General features: G+C 39.1%; 1 protein-coding gene across 2 annotated transcripts in view; it reads left to right on the top strand.

Annotated features, from left to right (window-relative positions):
• TMEFF1 (transmembrane protein with EGF like and two follistatin like domains 1) overlaps nt 1-24,765 on the top strand; it is a 118,632-nt gene that overhangs the window by 82,512 nt on the left and 11,355 nt on the right. The window contains exons 5-7 of one of the 2 annotated variants that reach the window (XM_071554990.1): nt 9,436-9,532; nt 22,355-22,503; nt 23,358-23,417. In XM_071554990.1, coding sequence (XP_071411091.1) covers nt 9,436-9,532; nt 22,355-22,503; nt 23,358-23,417 — 306 coding nt within the window. Of the gene's footprint in view, nt 1-9,435; nt 9,533-22,354; nt 22,504-23,351; nt 23,418-24,765 lie in introns of both variants that reach the window. The other variant, XM_071554992.1, reaches the window with a different exon arrangement.

Genomic DNA, 24,765 nt, shown 5'->3' with positions numbered 1-24,765 from the left:
TTTCAGGAGACAGATGACAATAATTTAGTCCATGTTTCATTTTTATTTTTAGAACAATTTTAGAAAAGTTTGAATGCAATTGGGATTTTTGTTGTTTTGTTTTTTTTTTTCTTCGGTATTTACCAACTGTTTACAAAAAACCCCATTAAAGTTCCTTGTAAATGTTACTTTGTTGGTCTGGGAGAGACTGGCAGCCAACTGACAGATGTTGGGATTCTTTAGGTAATTTCATGAGCAGTTTGGAGAAAAGTAGGCCAGAACATACTGCGTTTCATTTGCTGCGGCTGAAGAGGTGAAAGGTCCATGTTCAAATATACTCATTACTTGACTTGGGGCAGGAGGGTGAACACAAGTCCACCACCTCCTTGTAAGAGAGGCCCAAATGGGTCTCTTTGTCATTGCTGTTCTTTTTGTTCTCACTTGAAATATTCATTGAGCCTGGGACAAAGAGATGGGGAGGAAGGATGCATGCTATGGAAAGGCTTTGTTAGCTGGCACTCAGCTTGCCAGTGAATTTGAATTATTTATGCAAAATAGAATGGCATTGGCTTAGGAGATTTGGTGGTCCCTCAATACCTTGCAGAAGTGGTTGTTGCATTGTCTTGTGATGTGAGATATGTAGATTCAGTTCACTTCAGGCAGAAAGAATTGAATCTGGTTCCCCTGGTCCCAGATGAGTATCTGCACGGCCTGGGTATTGAATAAAGAAGGAACAGCATACCCACTATGTCTTCCAGCAGTTTTGTGACATTAGCTCTTCATTTATTTGCGTTTCTTCTGAGTACCTTTGGGTCAACTGGAATGTTCCTACTTCTGTTCAGTATTAAACCAGTTGGGTTTAGTTCTTAATTTAAAATTTTTAAAAAATATAAAAACAGAAAAATTGAAAATCCTGCTTGGCACTCCTTTTTTTAAATACATCTAGGCTATTTGTGACACAGTGAATTATTCCTGTCCCTGTGCATCTTTCTTGCTAAACTGGGTGCTGGGTAATACTTGGGCAGAACAGTTGGTTAGTCTTCAGCATGTTGAGTCATTTCCTGTGTCTGAAAGCAAACCTTCAAAGGATGGAGTCCACTGTCGATTGGCTTATTGAACTCTTCTGTGGCCAAAAATTCAAGGACAATTTTGTACCCACCATATTTTTGTATCTGGAATTGGTTTTGTTCTATAATTCAAGCAACTGTAAAACTGTTACTAGGAAACATTAAAAACCTGGAAGACCCATTACAAGTTAAGGGAATTTAGAATTAAAACCAAACTTCTGGAAGAATGATGAACCTACTGAAGATGCATTGTTTGGGATCCAGATTTGAAGGAAGGGTAGGAACCCAGGCAGAGGGTCACCTGCAGGGCAGAGATTCTTCATGGTGCATTCCACAGTCCTGCCTCCCTCCTTCCAGCTATGGGACTGACTGCAGTACAACTCCTTGCTGGCCCAACTTTCCCCATTTTCTTTTGGAGGAAGTCAGGAATGGTGAGACAAAATAATCACCCATGCCTGATTGTTTAATATAATATTCTTGGATAAGGGTGCACAAATGGGAATCATATTGCATGGGGAGCCTCTGTGCCCTTGTGGATTAGGTACAGCTACTGCTTGGAAGCACAAGGAAGCTTCAGTGGTAGTGGAAACATGCAAGGGTAAGTGAGAGAGAGCCAGCAAGTGAGCAAACCTACTAGCTTAGAGATTTGTGTTTTCTTTCTAAGATTTACATTTCCAGATATTAATCAAAGAATCAGTGTTTGCTGTGTTTAAGAAACATGCAATTAGTGTGATTGTGTATGCAGCAGTGATGCTTGCACACATGGAATGGATGAGTGCAGCTGCTTGTGTATGTTCAGGAAGCATTGAGATTGCTGTGTGGATGGAGTGTGCTGGGAGATCTTTAACTTTGAAGAAAAATACAGGAAAAGTCCAAGTTGTGCTCTTCAGTTGCTACAGCTCTGCCTGTGACAGCCTCCACTGCTGAAATTAGCTGTTTGCCTCGTGTGCAACTAAGATTTGTGCTACTGGTTCACACTGTTCTTTTTCATTATCCAGACATGGAAGAAGCTCATTAATGATTCTGAAACTTCACTTGATGCAGACTTCCCCTCCTACTTCCAAACTGTGTGATGTTAAATGCATTCATTTCAACTTTAAAAGAAAAAAAAACAAACCAGTAGATTTAGAACCAATTAAAAAAATGCAGAAGTCCTCTTCCTCAAAGACTGTTTCAGGCAATATTTTTCCTTAGAAGTTGTCATTTGCCACAAAAAAGCACTAAAGACCACGGAGCTACTGGTTCAGCTTCTCCCCGAATCATGTTTACTGTTACAAAGGTACTAGGGAAAAGGATTAAGAGTGGGAGAATTTTTTCAGTACATCTAAATGAGGTGAAATAATACATTTTTTAAGGGTGACACAGTTGTCTAGTTGCCTTCTGACAGTTTGAATAAGCTATTTCCATTTTCTATGCTCTGATAGCACAGCATTAATAAAGATTTGTAATAAAATTACACATTTTTCTAATTTCAGAAGTCTGAACCTTCAATTAGCATCATAAAAATTGCAGTTATGAAACCAAGCAGTTGATCACTAGTAGCAATGGGTATCCTGAAGTCACTTCTCAGAAGAGTATATGATTGTTAATTCAGAAATTTGAGAAATTTCAATAACCTCAGGACTCTACCATTATGTTTCACCCCTACAGAAAGTCATGGGGACTCAGACTGGGGACTCAGACCCAAAAGAGTTCTTTGGTGGGGTCACAGCTGAAGATGGTGGGATCTTTAAATTTGCATTTAAGATGTGGGCTTCTCTCTATATTCTCCTATGAAACATTCTGTAATTTTCCTGTTCTGAAGAATAGAGTCATACAACTAGGTCTTGATCCACTTTGTTTAAACTGTATTTTCTTAGAGTTTGAGGCAGAACTGGTGAAGAAAAAGACATATGCTCAGGTTTGTGTTCATCTCTGCCAATTGTAAGTTGTAAAACTATTTGACCTGCTGAATGTACTTCCACAGCTTGTAGACTGGGGCAGAAAAATGGTCCTCTGGCTGCCACATGTACATAAACAGGATTGCAGCTTGCAGCTGTGATGTTGACTCTGCCATATATTTAGGCCTTTGCAAGGATATGTTGAAAACCATCAGCATTTGTTATGTGCACTACCAAAGACCTAAAAAATAGCAATGACTTTTCTAGCCAGCTTCTCAGAAAGGAATCACTGTCCTAGAAGAGGCAGGTTCTGTGCTCTGGCAATTAGCCAACAACGGTGAGATTTCTAAGTGTCCTTCTATGCCCATAACATTAATTTTTAATCCTATTTGTTAAGTGTTTATGGGTGTACCTGAGCAAAATGCACTTTTGATAATAAAAAAAGATATATTTGTAGTTAGACAGATGGCACCCAATCATTTCAGGCTTCTAAGCTAAGAAAATAACATGCTTGCAATACATATAGCTAAGTTAATTATTATTAAAATAATTTGTTTTGAATTTCTAATCCCTCTGGAATTTAATAGCTGAAGTATCTTGTGATGAACGTCTAGCAGATTGAATTTAGTAATTAATAAATTGATATACAGTATGTGCTTTTTACCAGGCTGCCATCTGTTCCTTCCCTCACTGGGGACAACACTTATCCAGTAATTGTCACACAGTCAGGGTGGAATAAACACACACAGTTTAGAACCTCGAATATTTTTTAATTTGTAATAGTGCTACTGATTTGTTTGAATGTATTTTAGTATGTCTGGAGAAACTCGACAGTGATTAACATCACACCTTTTACCTATTCCTATAATGGTGTGAGACTTGGAAAGGTTTGAGTGCAGATTCTATCATGTGACTTGTCATGGAGCATCACTTTAGCTTCAAATAGCCCTATTTATTTCTGTCAAGATTCTACTCAATATAGGTAAAATTACCACTGAAATAAAGCTTGCAAGAATTTTTATGTTTTCAGCAAAGGTTCATAAAGTCAGAGTCTAAGGACCTAAATTTTCAGGCATCCTTTCAGAGGAAAGTTATTCTAAGCAGGTTTTTCAAGGGGGTTGGAGCTTGCTTGGAAGGATGCTGGAGCCAGGGCCACATAAAGACAGATTTCTCTTGCTTCTTGTGCAGGATGACAGGTAGCAAATGAGGGCAGGTTCATCTCATATAGCCTGCACAGGACCTGCAGAAAGGCATTCAGTATGTTCATGAAATTGTGGGACACCTACAAATGGCATCTGGTGACTTTCTTGTCCTTTTCCACCGTCATCTACTTGTGCATAATTTCCCTGGTGCTTACTCTGAAGTTGTTGTGTCTTCCTTTGGAGAAAAAGGAGTTAGCTACATTTGAAGCAGGGCACTGGAGTGAATGGTTACTAGAGTTCTCCAGTTGGAGGTTTCTACAGTGTGAAAGCTGATCCAGTCTCACATTATCCATGGTGTCATGTGCACAGAAACAAACCAGAAGTTACAGATGTCAGGTGTATAAAATATGTATCACATAGCAAGGTTAGTGGTGGTAGGGAGTCTTGCAGTGCACGTCCTCACTTTCTTTGCTTATAAGCTCACATGCTATCATTATCATAACTACTGAGCAAGCTTATCATCTTGATTGAGTTGTGATTAGGGAATAAAACTTCAAACTCCCCTCCTCCAGGCACCTCAGTCATAAATAGACCCGGCATCCTTGCGTAAAACCTGTAATGCCCCTTCTTGCACCATCAAATTCCAAAGGCTGGTGCCTTTACTGGAACACACTTAGAGCTGCAGTGTGTGGTCTACACTGTGCAGGGAAAGGATTTTTCAGACGAGTATAGACCTCTGCTATACAAAGCCAGGCATTGCTTCTAAGCCAGCTGGGTGGTTGGATAAGAGAGCAGGACCTTCCACACTGTCAAATATTGCTTCTGCATACAATCAAGCAGTGTGGTCAAGAAAATTCAAGACATCACTTGCTAAAAGTTTGAGATAGCTAAGAGTAGTTGGTGCACTTACTTTAAATCTATACTTATAGACAAAAGAGCAAGTTTGCAGCTTTGTTTCAAATTATGGGTGCAATCTCTATTTAACTAAGTGTATCATGAAAGTTGCTCTAAAAATTAATGGAAGGTAGGAGAAGTCACTGAACTGTTGAGTGAATTGCAGTCCTTAATGTGTGATTCTGTATTTTGAGAGGAATTTCCAGTGCTAGCTGTACTGAGGGAATCACAGTCTGATCACAGGATGGAGGTTCTTCCGTACTTTGGGCTGCAGAAGAGGATGTGCTGCGGTCATTCCTATTTTTTGAAATACTTTTGAGATTAGTTGCTCCCATTAGTTACAGCAAAACCCACTGTACTTCCAAAACAGATAGGAATTGATTTTCAGAGGGGCTTTCCCAGACAAAGGAATCTTTATTCTATCTGCACATGGCTGCTAAGGCGTTGCAGCTCTCCACGAGCTCCCCCCACTTCACTGCGAGCAGTGATAAATACAGATGTACAGCACAGTTCCCTTTCCAAGTTGTGCCTTAGGGCAGACCAAACATCACCTTGACACAGATGGATGCTTTTGCTTCCAGCCTGATTGAAAGCCCTCAGCAGAAACTGAGCCATATTACCATTGTAGGAACACACAAATGAGTTGCTGAGGGAAGCAATTTACTGCTGTCCAATTCCTCTAGAGCTGCTGTCCATTTGCAGACTCCTACCCTGCAGCTCCTAAGATAGAGCTGGCCATCTTCTGCAGAGGAATAATGACTCGAGAAGTGTTACGGAGCACAGCAGCTCAGAGAGACAACTGGGAGCCACTGATCCTATCCTTGTGCCTCATTTCTTTTGAAGGACAGTGTTAATGAGGCACTGCCCTGAAACACATAAGCTGAAAAGAGAGCCAAAATGAGCTTTCACTCAACATGAAATTAAGATGTCAAAGAACAGAATTAATCAAGATACCATCAAAACCAAGGAGAAGAAATTCTGTAATTATCTTTTTATCAATATTAGAAACTTGCATAATAAACAAGAGGGGGTTCAATTGCTCATTTGGGAGCATATTTTGACCTAATTGTTATTACTGAAATGTGCTGGAAAGATGTGATTGATTGGAATATTAACATTAGGGCTACAACCTATGTGGGAACAATCAAATGTGGGGGTGAAAGGATAAGGGAGGGGCAGTCAAGGGATACCTTGCCTATTTGAACACATTTACACCAGAGAAACATGCTCTCAGATATTAATGGGTTAACTAACAGTATCCAGGTGTACAGGTCTGCTACCAATTCAGGCTGAAAATAAACATTCATCTATTATGTATTGGTGGGAAAAGCTGTATTTTCTTGAAGAATTTCTCTTAGTTCCGGCCAGGACAGGGTTAATTTTTACAGTAGCCAGGAGGAGCACAACTAGGAAAGATGCTTTGGAAAATTGTATGTGACTATCACTTAAGCTGGAAATGTAGCATCTTCTGCATTTATCTGTATTATACTTAATCATGATGGGTGTAAATTATTAGTACCCGAGATGCAGATGTTCTTGACTTGCAGATGTTTATTATACAAAAGCAAATTACTGTAGAGAGAAATAATTCTATGCATGAGGTCCAGCAAGATCAAGAAAAAAAAGGCCACATTTTTTTAAACAAACCTAATTTTAAAAGGTAGAGAACAATTTTAGAGAGGGGGGGAAGGAGAGACAATTTTGCACCAAATTGTATACAGAAACAATGAACAAGTAGTTGTGGGGTACTATTTCTGAAAATAATAAGTTGTTTGGGGCATTCAGAGGGAGCAGAGGAAAAAGCTCGAGAGGAAGGATGTGCATGTGCATGTACGTGTATGTGTGTGTATGTGCTATGTCTCTTGCTCCATTACAAAATTGAAATGCTAGTAGTGCAGTGGAAGTGCTAAGTAAAGCCTTCTGGTTTCATTTGTGGTCAAGTCAGATTATATATATAGGGTATGATGAAATATTTTCCATGCTATCAGTACCATAGAAGGATATTAAGCACCGAGTGTTGGAGACATGGTTTGTAACCAGCAGATCTGTCTGGTTTACACCAGAAAGCATTAAAATGGGATAGTAAAGAATTCTATGGGCTGTTTGGGACTGTTTTGTCTCTCTTCAGTATAATAATAATAATAAATACTATACAAATATTTTCAGAAAAGATAAATGTGATGGTAGGAAGGCAATAACCTCTCATTCTGGCACATATCAGAAGCACAACAGTGAAATAGAAGGTCAACTAAAAAATCAACTGAGTACAGAATTAAGGGAGGAGAAAATATTTAATGCCAGTTGCCATGAGTTCATGGAAAACCTTTATTGAGAAAACCACCTTTTTAAAAATTTATTTTTCCAAGAAAGGTGTTTGTACAACAGAACATTTTGTGTAAGTGTACCACCTCAACCCATAATCTTTGCCAGTCAAATGCAATCTCTAATCTCATACAAGTCTAAGTAACTAGAGAGCACAACATCCATGCAGCACACATCTAATGTGCAAAAATATTGCAAATCCAGAGATCATTAAATGTTAAAAAGTTGTTAGAAAATGAGTGTGTTTCTAGAGACTGATCTTGGCCTTGTGGCCCCTTCCACTGGTGACCTGCAGGAAATCAGTAGGTACTGGTTTGGAGTGGATGACAGAGAACAGGTCACTGAGATAACAGTGTGCATAAGGGAGAAGGATTTTAATGTCTGAGGACAGAGTTAGATGTATTGAGTCCAGTCTAGGTGATTTTTCCTTGATGTTGGCCTCTCTCCTACAGAGTGTTGACCCTGAAAAGGACTCATTGGGGAATAAGGTGGATAATAAAGTAAATGTGAAAAGTGATGGTCAGTGTAGAAAAATCTTCTAAAAGTAATATGATTGTTATATGTTTAAATTGAAGACTGTCATAGATGGTATTTGGCATTGGTGGCAACTCTTCTGGAGCAACATATCCAGCTTTTGTACCTGTAACTCCTAGAGGTGTCAACATGATGACAAAGGGCCCCAAAGGTCTTAAAAATAGCAAAAGTAGTGGAAATACCACAAATGAAAGCGGTGAGCAGTGCCATTTGTTTAACTTTTTCAAACCATAGGGGATCACTTATTGGCATGCAAAAGTGAGATCTGACACTAAAGGACATTTTAAAATGCCAAGTGCAGGCATAGGAATGTCATATCTAGAAAGAAGGAGAAATCAATTAAGATTTACATTTGTAAAGATAAAAGCAAATTACCTCTACTCCAACTTGATAAGAGGGGTGATAGAATTTCTACAGTGGGAATTCTGTAGTAAATTTTGATATGTATTAATCTCTGAAAAATGCACAACATACTTTAGACAGAAATCAATTTGAGAGTCTCTCCTGCACTATTATTCATGGAAACCCAGCCCCACAGACAGGAAGGAGAGATTCCTTTCAGCGAAGATCCAGGAAAATTAGAAAGGGGCTGCTGTGGATTTCTTTTTTCCTGTTTACATTTAAGGAATGTAAATGCAGCTGTTTCATTGGTGGCGTTTGATTTACTGTTGCTACAGAACATAAAGCTGCTGTGAGAAAAGGAATCACTTTGATCTCTGTCCATCCGACAGCCTTGTGTAGCCAGCCATGCACCACCACAGTACTGGATACTTTAAGTAGTTCTGGACTCCCTCTGTAGATTTCTGTGCTTCTTGTCCTTCATTTCAAATATCTAGCTCTCCCTCACCACTTTGTTGAAAATCAAAAATAGGAGTGGTTAATGGTAGTGAAACAGTAAAAGTATCACTTATTTCTCTTCTACTTCAAGAGTTTTGATGTCCGTGTCAACAGTAAGATTGGTGTAGATGTTTTTAGGATCAGAATATTTGAGATAGTGATTTTACTTTTTAGAATACATAGCCTTTCTACCACTTTCTTGTTAAGATGACTTTTTTGTCTTTTATTCCTGTAGAACTAAATAGAGTAATCTGGAAAATACACCACAGCATATATGACATATGATCAGTGACTAATATCATAGTTGGGAATCAAAAAGAGGGAAAAATGCAAACATTAACCTTGCATAAGGATATCTATAATTAAAGACTGACAGAGAAAATACTATTAAAACTCTAGTTCCTAATATTCAAGGACATCAAAAGGGACAGGATTTATACATTATAAGTGGCAATTAAGAGTAAATGTGACTGGGACACATGTCAATGCCAGTTATGTGTCTGGTGGAGCGGGAATAAATGAAAATGACTGAAATAGGAATAAAGGAAGAGCCAATCAATGAAGCATTAGTGTTTTCAGGGATGCATTTCTATCACTGGTACGGTTCTACCAACCTCCAATTGACTGATTTTGAAAAGGGAGCACTATGAAGGTTAATAGCTTCAGTGTGTGATAGCTTCATGTTGACAGGATTCCTGAAGGCAAATGGATTTAGGTAAGCAAAATCAGAACTTAATTTGAAAGTCATGCTTTCTGTTAACAATACCTTATTTTTTTCAGAGTATGAAGGATCTGGGACAGAAGTTCAGAGAAAACACTCAAAATGTGGAGTTTGCAAATACAGGGCTGAGTGTGATGAAGATGCAGAAAATGTTGGGTATGTAATGTTTTCCTTAACAATGTAATATTTTCTACAACAATATAACTGAACAAAAGGGGAGAAATGGTAAAAGTGCATGATAATTTGTGTGACTGTGTTTGTTCTTACTAATTGAAGCTTTAATGCTGTACAGTAATAATGTGTTTGTCATGTGTCTGTAAAAAGCAAACCATCTGTAGTTGTGAGGTAAAAGGAGAAAACAAAAAAGACTTATACTAGACAATCTTTCTCTAATATTTTTCAAACAAAGGACTATGATTTGTTTTATCCTGCCAAGAAAACAATCCAAATCCAAAACAGGAGTGCAAAATAAGTACTGATAATTCATCCTTGAGATTTTTTTTCTCTGTGTTCTGCTTGTTACTTAAGTATTACAGGAAGTTATTTCCATCAGTGCAAAGCTTGGACCTAAACATTAAATTGAACAAGGAACCTGAGCCAGTCTCCCAAACTCATTGTGACTTTTGGGACTTAGATGCACCCAAAGGAAAATCAGTGAGCAATATTAATTCCTTGTCAAAGTTCCAAACAAATTATCAAGAAACAAGAAGCTTTTAAAGACAATCCATAATAAAGAAGCACATGCACACAGTTTCTGCACTCAAGGTACTTGGTGGTTAGAGTATACCCTGGCTGCCCAGGCTGTCAGAAAGGGCAGAGGAACCATGGAGTAAAGGGCTTCTTTAGACAGCCCCATGAGAAATTAAGGGGCTTTGGGATGTAAAAGAAGTCCCATCTGATGGGGCTTTGTTTTCCCATAGCCATTGTCCTGGCAGGGCCCACCAGTATGAAGGAGTTTAACTGGGATCTGGGCTGATTGCAGGTGCAGGGGTTGCAGCTGCAGACACAGCCCATGAAGGTGTTTGAGAGATGTGCAAATGGTACATTTTGGGGTGCACAGAGGGAACAGCATCTCAGAACAACAGTGCTTCACATCACTAATGGGAGGAAGCACCACTCTCCCTTCTTGTCTTCCAGCCAAAATCTATTTAATTTTGAAATATGTCTTAATTGCACAACATTGTGTTATGGGATATAAGCATGAAGACATCTCAGGCAGTAAAGCAGCTTAGCACTAATATCCAAGATACGTATCCAAGATTAAATCATAACATACAAGTGAAACCAAAATGGTAATAGTACTCATGAATACTGGCATGATACGTCACATTTCATAAAATGCCACAGTACCAAAGTAGGCTTGCTCTTTCTAGGAGAGAAAAATGAACTGTAGCTGTTGTTATAATACTAATAATTTTCTGCAATATTGCCTTGGTCTGCTTCATTTATGACTAGTAAGATGGGTATAGATCTGTTTGTTATATACACTGAGATATGCTTTTGGCTTTGCAAAATGAATCCTGAAACATTCAGCTTCAGTAAAAGCTTGCCTAGACTTTCTTCACTGTGAAGCTGACATTCCTGCAGCTACAGGATCTATAAGAGGGTTAAGACAAAGTTAATAAGAGTGAAAGATTTATTCCCTACATCCTACTCATACAAAATGAAGCCATACACCTGCTCCCTGACAACAGGAGCGGAGGGCTTTTTTGTTTCTAAGTTCTCTTTAATGAGTCCTCATTAAAAAAAAATGTGGAAACAAAAACTTTTATATAGAAAATACTCAAAAGTTAAAAAATTTTCCTGTAAGGATGATTTTTTCCATTTTTTTTTTCAGTTTTCAAACCCATATAATTATTTTTTCCCCATTACCTTTGACCATTAAAACAGGCTTTAGTGATATTCACTCTTCAGATATAGATTAAATCAGGCTCTGTTAACAGATTGCCTTCCCAGTGTTGCTTTTGAGAAGTCACATAGTAAGTTACAAACTTGTTGAAGTAGAATTTAGGAGTTGGCTTTTTTTTTTCTTAAAATGAAAGCAGTTATTTACCTGGCAGAAGCAAGATGGAATTGAAATCTTCTGTTTGAGAAACTCTATTAGGACACTCCTTATGAATGCTTTTTATGTCTACTTTTTACTCCCTTTCCTACTGTGTTTCAATGTGGGATTTAATATCCTAAAATTATATCATAACACAAAATTGTCAGCACAAGTATCTTTCATTAGACTTGTATAGACATTGCTGGTCTGAGTTATTATTTAATTTAATTTTGCACCATATTATAAACACTCTCACCCCTAATTCTAGATAATCACAAAACCACCCTGATTTCATTAAAAATGTTCTGTTTTGATTTTCCTTTTTAAGACATGAGAATGGCCACTGAAACTTTTTTGGATACTGGTATAATGTCTACTGAACCATAAACAAGAAGCACATTTAGTCCTGTTCAAGTAGATTTCTTAGGCCTGGATAGCCCTTGCTTGCATCTTGTGATTTTAAAACACTCAATAAAGTGTTTGTATGATTATAGTAGGCATTTAAAGACAATTTTGTTTCATCATAGTAGCTGGATGAGTTAGCTGAACTGTCTCCTAATGTTCAGTCAATAATCTCAAGCCATATTCATGATACATGCAGTAAATATGCAATTTTGCATTTTTTCATTTTCCTTTCAAAGCCATGCAATCTGAGACCTTTACAAACATCATCTCCTTCTGCTCTAAGTGCTCTCGAGAAGCAAAATAGTATCTGTAATCCTGATTTTTCAGTAGTGAAATTAAATTACAGGTAAAATGTTTAATGCATTGGTGGAGAGGGAGACATACATGGCATCAAGCGTTGAGTGGTTTGAGGTGAATGAGATGGCCTTAATGAGGAATGCCAGGACCTGCCAAGAGGCCAGCCACAACAACCTGGAGCACAGAATAGGCTGAATTTCTCCCAGTAATGGAAAAATCCTGCCAAAGACAATTTTATTCCATACAGACTGTGTTCTGTCTTTTGGACCTGGAAAGCTCTGAGAGTTCCATGCAAAAAAATTGTGGCATCAGTGAAAACTGAGGGATAATCCTTTACAACAGAGAAGCAGGAGCAAGACCATTTGGCATTTCCTGATTGTTGGAGTTGAACTTGTTGATATCTAAGTAGGTCCTTTATTCTCAAAAGTGCACAGTTATATCATGGTATGCAATGGGCATATGTTAAAGCATGGGAAGGACATAATGGAAAATGTTTCCACCATGGTGATGGTTGAACAGTTGACCATAATATCAGCATTTCCATGCATGGAGATGGTCTGAACTTGATCAGACACAGCCTTGGGACCACCTTTGAGCAGGAGCTGGAACTAGATGACCTCTACACATCCTTTCAAGCCTAAATTAATCTGTGAATCTGTGTAATTACCAAATTTGGTGCTTCTACAAAATATATTTAAACAAGATCAGTTGTACAGAGCTGAGATGCACTCAGTATTACAAGTCAATTGTGTTTATTTTTTGTTGCTCCTAAATGTTTTCCCTTTTGAAAAAGGTACAGATTTTTAGTTTTCATGCTTGATGTTAAAGCATTTTGGTTATCTCTTGATCAAAGATGCTACATATGCTTTTACTAGGCTAGATCACACATAGTCTGAAGAACTCAGGTTTTGCACAGGGTTTTAGATTTGTATCTTCATTTTGTTTGATTTCATAGAAATATTGTCTATCTAAACCAGAGGTGGTAACAATGTATAGTAAACTGAATGCAAAAATATAAACAACTTTATAATTTCCACTGCATCTACGAAAAATTCCAGTGTTGCTTCTTCTAAGTGGAGTGGTTGAGACACAGAAATAGAGTCTGAGGACAGGGTCATCATAAACAGCATACTTCAAAAATTTGTATTCAGCTGTATGCAAATTGGTAGATTATTTCTTTATCTAAATGTGAAAAGGAATCAGGTTGAGAAACCTCACAGAAATATATTTCTCCATATTTTTCTTCTTTTTTCATACAACTTGTAACCATTTTAAAGAGTTGTTGGTTTGTGGTCAGTCTTTTCAAGGGCATAGATAATCACTTACAGATGCACTAGTCTTAAGTTACATAAACATGTAATATACCATACTGTCTGAACAGTGTTTTTCCAAAGGTCTGAGGTAAGGGGTTGCAAACAACAGGAATCACGTGGCTTGGCTGTGTCCCCCCTCCTCCCCCCACCATGTATCAACAAAATTGAAACAAATTTTACGTGTTACAGGAAAAGCTGCTGCCTGAAACCATTCAGTCGGTAATATTAAAACACTTCAAATAATATGGCATTAATGCAAAACAAATTAAAACAGATGCTGTTGCAAAAGAGTTTTCATCAGTGTAGCACTGAAATCAATTCTTTCTTCAATGAAAGCAGTCTAATATTTGTAATACTATTGTGGCTTTGAAGAACTCCAAGTGAATTTTCATGAAACTCAGGTAAATAATTTTCAGTGTAATTTTTATAAAGCTTTTAATTTTTTTTTTAATAGCCACTGCAGCACTGACAGAAACTGGTAATATAGTGATGGAGCTGGTTCTTTTTACTACTGTAATTAGAAAGGTGGGCTCTTAAGTACATATATTTTTCATAAGACTTCAGTTTTCAAATGGTCCTGATCTCCATCTGTTTTTTAAGTCTTTTTACTATTATCTGGTCATTTTTTCCACATTTTTTTTTGTTAATAAAAATTATATATTTATACTACTTTAATATGGACATTTAAAATATACTAATTCAAGTGAAGAATTGGGATTTCATCTCTCATTTTTTTCTTTGAAAGTGAAGTATCTTTCCAGCATAAAAAGTAGTATTAGTTATGAGGAGTTATATCCTCTGCTCTTGCACTGCTTTGTGTGGGGTGTCCCTTTCCTCTTGCATGCCAAAACATTGCTAGATACCCACATAAAACAACATGCCAACATGTTGTAACTCTTAAAAGGAATGTTGCTCTAAAAGGCGTTTTAAAATGTGTTGTAACTGGGGAAATAATATCCAAAATGGAATAGTGAACTGTGGAGTAATATAGATTGGGAGTGATCTCTAAGGGGTCATCTGGTCTGGATTTCTGCCCTGCTCTGCAGTCAGGGATGGTTCATTCATGGGAGCTCAAGGGCTTCTCCAGGAGAGATCTGACCATCTCCATGAAGGAAAATTTGACATCTGGGCATATCTAATTAAGTGCTGAGCTTCTATCACTTTAAGGAGCAACTTCCCTGTTTTCAGTCAGAATTACTCTCCCCACAACTTGCAACTGTTTTCTTTCACTCCTCTACCATACACCTCTGCAAAGAGCCTCCCTCTGTCTTCTTGATAACCCCTCGTATGTTGTTGGTGACATCAGTTACCTCCTTAGCGTGCTCTTCTCCAGGCTGAACAAGTCCAGTGCCTCAGCCATTCCTCACACAACCCGTGCTCTGGCCCTCTATCCATCACAGTGTCTCGCCCAATGGAGCCTCTCCAGTTTCTCAAAGTACTTGCTGCTACTGAAGGGTCCCAAAACCAGAGAGTGCTCCACATGGGACCTTGTGAGTGCTGAACAAAGGACAAGAGTAATTTCCTTGCTCTGTTGGCAACACTCCTGTGGTCCAGCCTTCCAGTCCTTTCTCGCAGAGCTGCTCCCATGCCAGTCCACCTGCTGTCTGTCCCGTGGCTTTCCCCTCAACTTCAGACTTCTGGAGATTCCTCCACCTTGTCAATGCCCCAGTCAAGTGGTCATGTTGGTCATCTTTTTTATTCTTTGATAAGTAAATCAGTAACTTAAAAATAGCCTCACTGTACAAATTCAAATTTGTCATGTTGACAGTTTTCCCTATTTTTTAACAGATGAAATACGGAAATGTACTGTGCTGTCAATGATCTGTTTTGACTTACAATGTAGTATTTCAAGACAGATTGACAACTGATCCCCAAAAAGGCCTTTTGATATTAACATTTTACAAGATTTACTTTGGAAAGGAAATGTGTCTCATAACATGTAGATTCAACTTGCTTATAATTTACACAGTATCTGTTTTTACAATGGTCAAACCAGAAATTCAGAAGTGTAAGTATTAACAATTATGAATACTAGTGTGGACATTTCAAACTCCTAATTTCTGTCACGTCTGTATAATTTGTCCTCCAGGGAAAGATTTGAAGTCCAGCATGCAAGTTCATACTTTCCTCTTTTCACCACTTTTTCACTCATTTACTAGCTTTTTTTTTTTTAAATTAGCCCTTTTAGGGTATGATATTTTATGTAGGTATTCATAAAGAAGGGTGTCTTAATCCTGTGTGAATGCAATTCACAGCTTTCTGGTCCAGCAAACAAACCCTCCTCAGTATTTATGTGTAAAATAAACCATTCATACAATAGAGAAAATCAACCTTAACAAGGAATTTAAGATTGTGTTGTGGAATTACTGAATTATGAAAAAATGGGCTACAGGATATTCTCATATGAGAGGAATAGCATAATAGCCTTTTCATTATACTGACTATTAAGAGATTGAATAGATCCTAGATGGATAATAATCCAGGCCTGTTTTTTTAATGTATATTTTTAGTGATCTTTGCAGCAGCGTTGCCAAGTCTTTGAAGGTTCCTGTTATTTGAGGGTGGAGGGAAGGTTAGGTTGCTCTTGAGAGAGCAAACATCAGTTCACTGTGTGTGCTTCGAGAAGCTCACTGCAGGTAAGGGCTACATTTCTACAGTGGTCAGAGAGAGCTGTGCCATGAAATTAAAAATGGGAATGTAGAGATGTCTGGAAAGTAGCTGAACCTTGTTTTGCATTGCTGGGCAGAAGTAAAGACTGACAGTGTCCAAGCAGGGCACAGGAAAGCTTGTAGAATTGAGTTATACTTATTTTGTGTTATAACTGGATTTTAAAAAACACACCAAAAACCTAATGAAGATTCAACTTTAGTCGAACAGGTAGAAAAACCACTTTGTAATCCAGATTTTCTTAGTTCAGATTTCCTCTGGGAAGAACTGCACACAGGGGAAGAAACATCAAATGAAGGGTAATCCTTCATTTGGCATGGTTATATTCTTACCTGCAATTGCAACACCCCTGATATTTCAATTGCTTTAAATTTATTCCATCAAGCATACCCTTATCCATCTGTGTGCATTTCACACGCTTTGTTTTATTCTAGTGTTTCCATTTTACATTTGTAAGCAGAGGTGCCAATATCGGTGAGTACCTGAAAGAGCTCACTTGCTGTCAGCAAGGGTAGCAAGCAGCATTCCCTGTGAGGCCAGGCCAGAAAAATACATTTGTGAGCAAATCCCAGATGGGCACAAATGCAGCAGCTTGATCTGTTGGCTGGAAATGCCAGTCTCCCCCACTAGCCAAGCCCATTCCACAAATCAGTAATGCTTTCCTTTCCTTTTTTCCTCCTCTCTTTTCTTTGAACCAACCATGGGTTTTAAGCACACAGAACTTCCAACAAACCGCATACACCTTGAAGCCTGAAAACAAAAGGGAGCCTTGAAATGTGTTCTGATCTCTGGGGATCTAATTAATTTACTGATAGCAGCAAGTGCTCTTACAGCCTGAGCCTGTCATATCATTTCACTAAGCATGTTTTCTTTGTTACATCTAGTAGCCCCTAAAAAATACGTTGTACATCCTCATTTCTTATTTATTAAAACCAACTGAAAAATTTGTGTGGTTTAATTATATCACTTTGTACTTTCCTGAAATTCAAATGCTTTTCTGTTTAGCTAATGGTGTTAATGAGTGATACTCATGCGACTTATAAAAGCACATTTTCACAGCAAGCTGGTACCTTTTCTCTTAGGGTGTCAGCTCTCTGATGGCAGGTGACAAAATTAAGGGTTTTTTCTCCATACCCTAGTGCATCAGCAAAGCATTTGAATATGTCCTGTTGATTTTCCCAGGCTAATTGAGAGAAAAGGTCTGATGAGGACACTGGAGCAGCAACCACATCCAGCAAGGCATCAACTTGGAGAATTAACTACCTTTGTTAATCCTTGTGGTTAAAACCAATAGGAAGGTTATAGTGGAAAAAATTGGTTGTAGTGCTCCCAATTCTTTTATTCCAGTGTGGCTTTTACAACAAAAATTTGAAGCATTCATTGACTTCTTTCTGGTATGAAGCATCAAGCACATTCAATACGTCCTTAGTACACAATTCTGTTAAGTAACTTTTCCTTAAGTGACTAACTCTTCTTCCGAAGGTTGTGCTGAGCAGCCGCATATCAGGCTGAGGGCACCAGTTGGTAGTTTTTCTTTATTTTCATGGGGGACCAAGCAGGATCATATTTGTCAAACATAGACAAAAACCAACAGCAGAGCAGCAGTGGGGCTCAGTGTATGGAGTCCTCATTCAGCTTTGAGCAACAGTGGCAAAACACCGAGTTTCATTCAGACTAAGATTTTGCCACACTCTTGACTTGTATTGAGATGTGATGATGGCTTTACCCAATGAGGCAGGGCTTTGGCAAGCCTCAGGGAAGACTGGCAACTGTGAGAGCAGAGAAGCCTTTTATTGTAGGTTTTTTAGTGTTTGGGGGGTTTTCTGTAGACTTTGCTGTGCTTATCCTCAATTTAAGGAGCTAAAGATCTGCCTCATGTAACAATTTGTTATTGTGCCACTGCTGGACTTCAGGCAGTTGTTCCTGGAAGTTACTCCAAATAGTAGTAGTAAGTAATTGAGAGCTAGGAGAAAGGCAGTATGATATTACTAGGATGAAAGATACTATAATCTGCCTGGCAGAAAAGGATTGAGGGTGTTGACTGACAGCCAGCTGAACATGAGCCAGCAGTGTGCCCAGGTGGCCAAGAAGGCCCATGGCATCCTGGCTTGTGTCAGAAATAGTGTGGCCAGCAGGACAAGGGAAGGGGTTGTCGCTCTTTACTAAGCACTGACAATGCCACAGCTAAAATCCTGTATTAAGTTTTGGACCCCTCACTACAAGAAAGACATGGAGGTACTGGAACATGTCCTGAGAAGTAAAACAGAGCTGGTGAAGGGTCTGGAGGACAAGTCTAATGAGGCGTGGCTGAGGGTGCCGGAGTTGTTTAGCTTGGAGAAGAGGATGCTCAGAGGAGACCTTATCACTCTTTACAAGTCCCTGACAGGAGGGCGTAGCCAGGTGAGCGTCAGCCTTTTCTCCCAGGCAACCAGTGACAAGATCAGAGGAAATGGCCTCAGGTTGCATCAGGGGAGGTTTTGATTAGATAACAGGAAATATTTTTTTCACTGAAAGAGTCTTGGAAAAGATTGCCCAAGGAATTGTCAGAGTCACCCTCCCTGGAAGTGTTCAAAAAATATGTGGATATGGCAGTTGAGGACATGGCTTAATGGTGAGCATGGTGGTGGTGCTAGGTTGATAATTGAACTTGAAGATCTTAAAGGTCTTTTCTAATGTTAATGATTCAATGTAAAATTCTATGATTCTATTTGAAAGTACTGTGACATTTTTGTTTGCAAGCTTTCGAAAGAAGAATCAGTGTTTAATGGTATGTTGGGAGTTTTACGGTTAGAGCCTATTCTTCCTGGGTGCCCCTCTTGTGCTCCCCCTTCATGATTTCAGGTTTTTCCTGCCCTCCCTTCATGAGCAGCTCTCTGCATTGTCCTCTGCTGTCTTCGTGTTCTCTCCTCAGCATATGAGAGACTTCTCTAGGAATGGACTACAGTATAGGATTGCAATTTTGTGTTCAGTTTCAGTCTTAGCTGTGGAGCAAAACAAAGCCCACAGTCCATGGTGCCTCACATAGGTTTTCCTGCCTGCAAAAGTCTCTGATAAGATGGGCGTTTTAAAACCTCACTTTCAGCTTATTAACGTTGTCTGCTGCGTCTTCTCACATACTTTGTATGCTGTTTGTATGGTCTGTGGGATGGTTTAACCCTGTGAGCTATGCTTGGTAGCATTGAGCTTCAACTTCTGCCTGGCTTTAGCTCTCAGACTGACTGATAGGGGGAGTTGGCTCCCCTCAGGCTGCTGGATTTTCTGTCATCTCAGGATCAAGCTATTTTCTGCCCTCTGTACCTCTCTGACTTCAGGATGTAACATATTTTCAGTATTTCATAGCAGGTTTGTCTGTGGGTCTTGCAGTACTTTCCTGAGTGCTCTTTTGTTGCAGTCTGGTGGACGTGTCCTCTTGCAGGGGCTCAGGCTCTAGTTTCAATATGTTTGATGTGCAGCATCAGAGCAGCAACTTGCTCTCCCATGGTGTTACCTTCCTTCACAAACACTGAGCAGTTGAAAACAGCATTCTTTTCATGTTTTCTCTCAAGAGCAGCCCTCCCCATGTGTCACTGCTCCCATCTCACAATTTGGCACTTCCTGCAGTCCTGACTGTACTTTTGGTCTAGTGGAAACCATCTGTGAGCAAGGACAACTTCATTGCACCCTACACAGATTCTCTGACGAGTCAGGTTTTGTGGCATATACTCCCGGCTTCCTCTGCCACCCTACTGCATCTATGGAGGCCCTTATCCCTTTAGAGTGTTGGGCCAAGCCATGTCTTCACCATAACTTGTTCTTTTTCAGTTGTCTGAAAGGGGTTTATGTTGGAATAATAATTTCAATTTTTTAAAAGTACATCAGTCCAGTTCCACTGTTCATGACCCCCCAGTGTACTTAAACCACCTGCTTTTCCATGTTAGACAGCTCTGTCTAGTAACCAGTAACTAAATGGCCATGGTTGCAGGCAAAGAAGTAGCTAATAGCTCCAGGCAGATAATCTGAAATTTTGTACATTGAAGAGACGGTTAGAGTGTTTCTCAGAAAACCAGGGTCAGAAATTCACAACTACCCTTAAAACAAGCATTTGACAGTTATAAGAAAGTAAGCATTTAACATTAGATGTTTATCTAAACACAGCAGGGCATGGAAATGTCAGCAGTTTCCAAACAGTTTCAACTCCAGCCTGTAATGTCACCATGAGGAAGAAAGAAATATTTTCAAAATGCACCTTTTTTTGTCACCAAGAATGACAAAACCCAATCATAATTATGATGCTGCAGACCTTGGATGGTGACTATAGACAGATTTATACCTGTTTGTGCATATAAATACAGATGGAACTAATCTGGAGATATTCATGCAAATGTGCTCAGCTGCGGCGAGGGTGGGTGCTCACAGGTAGTGGTGCTGCCTGAATGCTGAGGCTGAGCAAAGGTACCTGTAAGCACATAGCCAGTGTCATACAAACTCTGCTAGTTTGTGTCAATAAATATGCACAACTGCTGAGCCATGAGCATTATATTTGTATACAGTAAATCCTAATAAACCCCGTAATAGTCTTAAAATCATGTGGGAGAATGTAAACAAAATAGTATTTCCATCCTGCTTCTAAGGTTTATAACCATTGCCATTTCCAGTAAGAAAAATTATCATATGTTTATCATACTTATATTTATAGGCTTCATTAGTACCTGGAGGTAGGTACCTAAGATGTGTAGAGACTCATTACTGGGGCAGTTTTTCACTCTCAACAGGTGCACTTAAAACCCTGTTTGTACTAGAGATGTTCTTTTGTCTAGCAACAATCTGAAGTTCACATGTATTAAATATTACTTGGAAAATTAGCATATTTAAATTAAGCAAGAGAAGATGTCAGTGGGAGAAGAGGAAGAGTGAAAAGTGTGCTGGCCATCCAGTGTTTCTGCAACATGGAATTGGATTATGCTGCAAGATTCATTACTGGCTTGAGCCATACATGCATCTGTCTAATAACTTAATTTTATCTGGAACAGAAAGAAAGAACACAAAAAACCTGACAGATTGGTAGATTGCACATTTTCCCCACCCTGTGACTTACAAGAGTGAATCAAGGTGAGGCTAGTGGTGACTCCTGGCAGGCAGATCATGTGCCCTCTGCACAGACCTTTCTGGCAAGGAGAAGACCTTGTGCCCACTGCCACCTTCTCAGAAGATGCAGAGTGGCTCTTCTCACCCTCACAACATCAGGAGGAGCTCAACTGACAGATGGACATGGTGCCCTCCTTGTCCTCGCCATAATTCTGCAGCCACACTCCTTCCTTTTCTCCTGCAGCCAAGAGATGGAGAAGAGCTTTCAGAGCAATGTGAAACATACACAGAAACTTTCATTCAGAAATAGAAGTACAGTTAGAAAGTAGAACATTGATTAAAATAAGCAAGGGGTATAGTGCTTGGAAAGCTGGAAAGTTTTCCTGTGCCATTCATACATGTAAAGTTTCAGGATTTTTTGTTGGGGCTGCAAAACTGTCTAACCATAACCAAGTAAGTCAGAGTCTTTGGTTGTCCTATGTTTGTGTGGTTTGGAACCAGCTACATGCTAGGTCTTTCTTTTCCAACTTTCGTTTTACAATCCCTAGCTGCAAGTTGTGTGGAAAATGCTTTGTTCAAAACAACCAAAGTGTCAATGGAACGCAATGTGAAATAGTTCAGATTGCATAATCCTGTTTTAGATGCAACATAATAGACCCATTGTTAACTTTCAAAGGTATGAATGAATGTCTTGCTGCAATGACACATTTAACCAAGCCTGTTGAGTCTATACAGCCTCTGAAATAGAATTGCTTTTACTTCTTAACAGATAATGGGAGTCCTTTTTGTTTTCCCTCTCAAGGATCCTGACATCCCCAAAAGAGGTAGAATATTCTTCGGGTTTTGTTCACACTAGCAAACAGACACCATGAACTGAGGGAGGTATTAATGTAGCTGATCTTCCCATCAATGTGTTACCAATTTGCAGATGTATTCCATGAGATTGATATCATAGCAAAACTACAAGAAGCATGAATACATTATTTAAAAAGCACACTGAAGCACCTATTCATAATTTTGTACATTCTGCTTGGAAGTCTGAGATGTGCTGACTTCTTCAGCATTCTCATGCAGCAGCTCTTCTCTGCTGGAATTAGAGTATGAGCTACTGTTTACTCAGGATTCAACATGACTTAATTTTTGTGTGCTGGATGTCAATTTTGTTTTGCTGTATGTTTCAATTAACAGGTGTGTATGTAATATAGACTGCAGTGGATACAGTTTTAATCCTGTATGTGCTTCTGATGGAAGTTCCTATAACAATCCATGCTTTGTTAGAGAAGCATCATGTCTGAGGCAAGAGCAGATTGACATCAGGCATCTTGGACACTGTTCAGGTAGACTTATTGATTTTGTTTTTCTGATAAATGTAAATTCTGACATAAGTGGGTGTGGCAGAGCTTTTCCTTTTCCATTTTTGATCAGAAGCCACTGATCCAGGTATCAGTGGACTGCCCACCTGCAGTATTGAGTTTCTCACACTACATACATATGTGCTGTATTTACATTACTTTTCTTTGGCTGTTTTTACCTGGAAAGACAGGAAAAGCTCTTAAAAAAATCTACACCATTATCCAATGATTCTTACATGAGGGGCTGGTAGGAATTAGGAGAGCAAAAGGACTATAGGTGTGTAGGAAATGTTCCCCCTTGTTGCTGTGGGCTGTACAATGTGCTTCCAAGGTGAGTCGAATTGGGCCCCAATTGAAGAAATATTGATCCATAATTCTTAAGGGTCTTCTCCAACCTAAGTGATTCTATGAATTCCTTTTCCATTGTTGGAATGGGCCAGTGATGCTCTGTCTACTGCCTTGTAGCTAATCATGTGGCTGACTCTTTGGTTTTGGGGGCTTGCAGTTAGCACTTTCTCATGGGAATAACAGCTTTCCACCATCTCTTTGCCAGTTACATCTAGATCTGTAACTTGGACTATCCCAAAACAGACTGGCACCAAAATAACACAGGTCCATACTGCAGGAAAGTTTTTAGTTCAAAACCTATAGGATTACTGGCCATGTGTGCTACCAACCTGGTTGTATGGGAGGAACAGTGTGGGAATGTGTCCAGTTTTACTGCAATTTAAAATAATGTTTTGAATATTATTCTGTCTTCTCAATGGTGTACATGTTGTGGTCTGGAAAACAGCCATTCCTAATAACTAACCATGCATGTATTTATCACCTAGAAACAGATGACACAAATGCAGTTGGAAAGAAAGATGATGGCATGCAGTATCGGCCAGAAGTGAAAGGTACTGTGCAAACTTGGTTATGGCTTGACAGGATGAGAAAACAGAGCAGGCAAGTCCCTTCTTGCCTGCCTTACAGCTTTGATTTCTGTAATTGAGATGAACATGGGAACAGCTTCTTTCTTACAGCGTATTGCCAGGCTGCCAAGAAGGTGTGCATGATTTGTAAGTTTTGCCTACTGTATTCCTCTAAGGTGCCCAACCGCTCACCACCCTGTACAGTGGCCACAGGATTAGACTCCTTCCAAGTGCTGTGAAAATGACTTTAGTGGAAGACACCAAGCTGTAACATTCCTGACGAAATACTATAAAACAAGTTCCCTCCCCATTGTCTCATCTTTTCTGTTAACTTCTGAAAAGAATGGACAATTCTGAATTGCTAAGTTGTTTTAAATTAAATTGTTTTAAATGAATACACTGAACCAAATTGGTTGAAAATGTTTCACCTATATGAACCTTACCTTACCTTTAATAACCTTTAATGCTTCAGCTTTTTCTTCATCCCTATTAGTCACATGACCATCCACATCAAGTATCAGTCCAATGCTTTCTTCAGATCTCCTCTTGTTATTATACACTTTAAAAAGCCCTTCTTCTTATACTACACAAAACTGGCCAGATTCGATTCTAAATGATCTTGGACCTTTTGTGTTTTCTCCCTGCGTATATGAACCACAGCTCTGTACTCTTCCTGTGAAGACCTGACCTCGCTTCCAGTAGTCATAGAAATTCTCTTTCCTCTTGTGCTCCACAAAGAGTTCCCTGTTCAGTCAAGCTGGTCTCATGCCCCAATTGCTTGCCTTATAACACAATGGGATTGTCTGCTCCTGTGCTTCTGAATGGTCCTTCTTCAAAATTGACCAGCACTTGTGGAACCCTAAGCCCTCCAAAGCAGATTGCCAGGGTACTTTGCTAAACAGCTCCATGAATAGCTCTAAAGTTTTTCTCCTGAAGCCCAGGGTAGCAACTCAGATATCTTTGTTTTCTCATTATACTGAAAATGGAACCATTAAGCCCAACTATTTCATGATCACTATGGCCAAGTCAGACACCTAAAATTACATCCACCATGAGTCATCTATTCACAAATAACAAGCCTAAGGGGGCTTGGCTCACTGAATACCTGTGACAACAAGTGATTATGTCCTACAAATATTGAGAATTTCCAAGACCTGTTCACCACAGCAGTATTATATTCCCAGCTGATATCTGTGAAGTTAAAAATAACCCATAAGGACAAGGGCTACCAATCCAGAAATTTCTCCTAACTGCATATAGAATAACTGTCATCCTGGCTGAGTGCTCAGTAGTAGACATCCACTACTACATCCCCTTGTTTTCCATCCCTCTA

This window comes from Pithys albifrons, chromosome 4 (genome assembly GCF_047495875.1).
Source record: "Pithys albifrons albifrons isolate INPA30051 chromosome 4, PitAlb_v1, whole genome shotgun sequence".
NCBI classification, from domain to species: Eukaryota; Metazoa; Chordata; class Aves; order Passeriformes; family Thamnophilidae; genus Pithys; species Pithys albifrons.
Note: the sequence above shows the minus strand (reverse complement) of the source record. Positions and strands in the feature narration are given on the sequence as shown.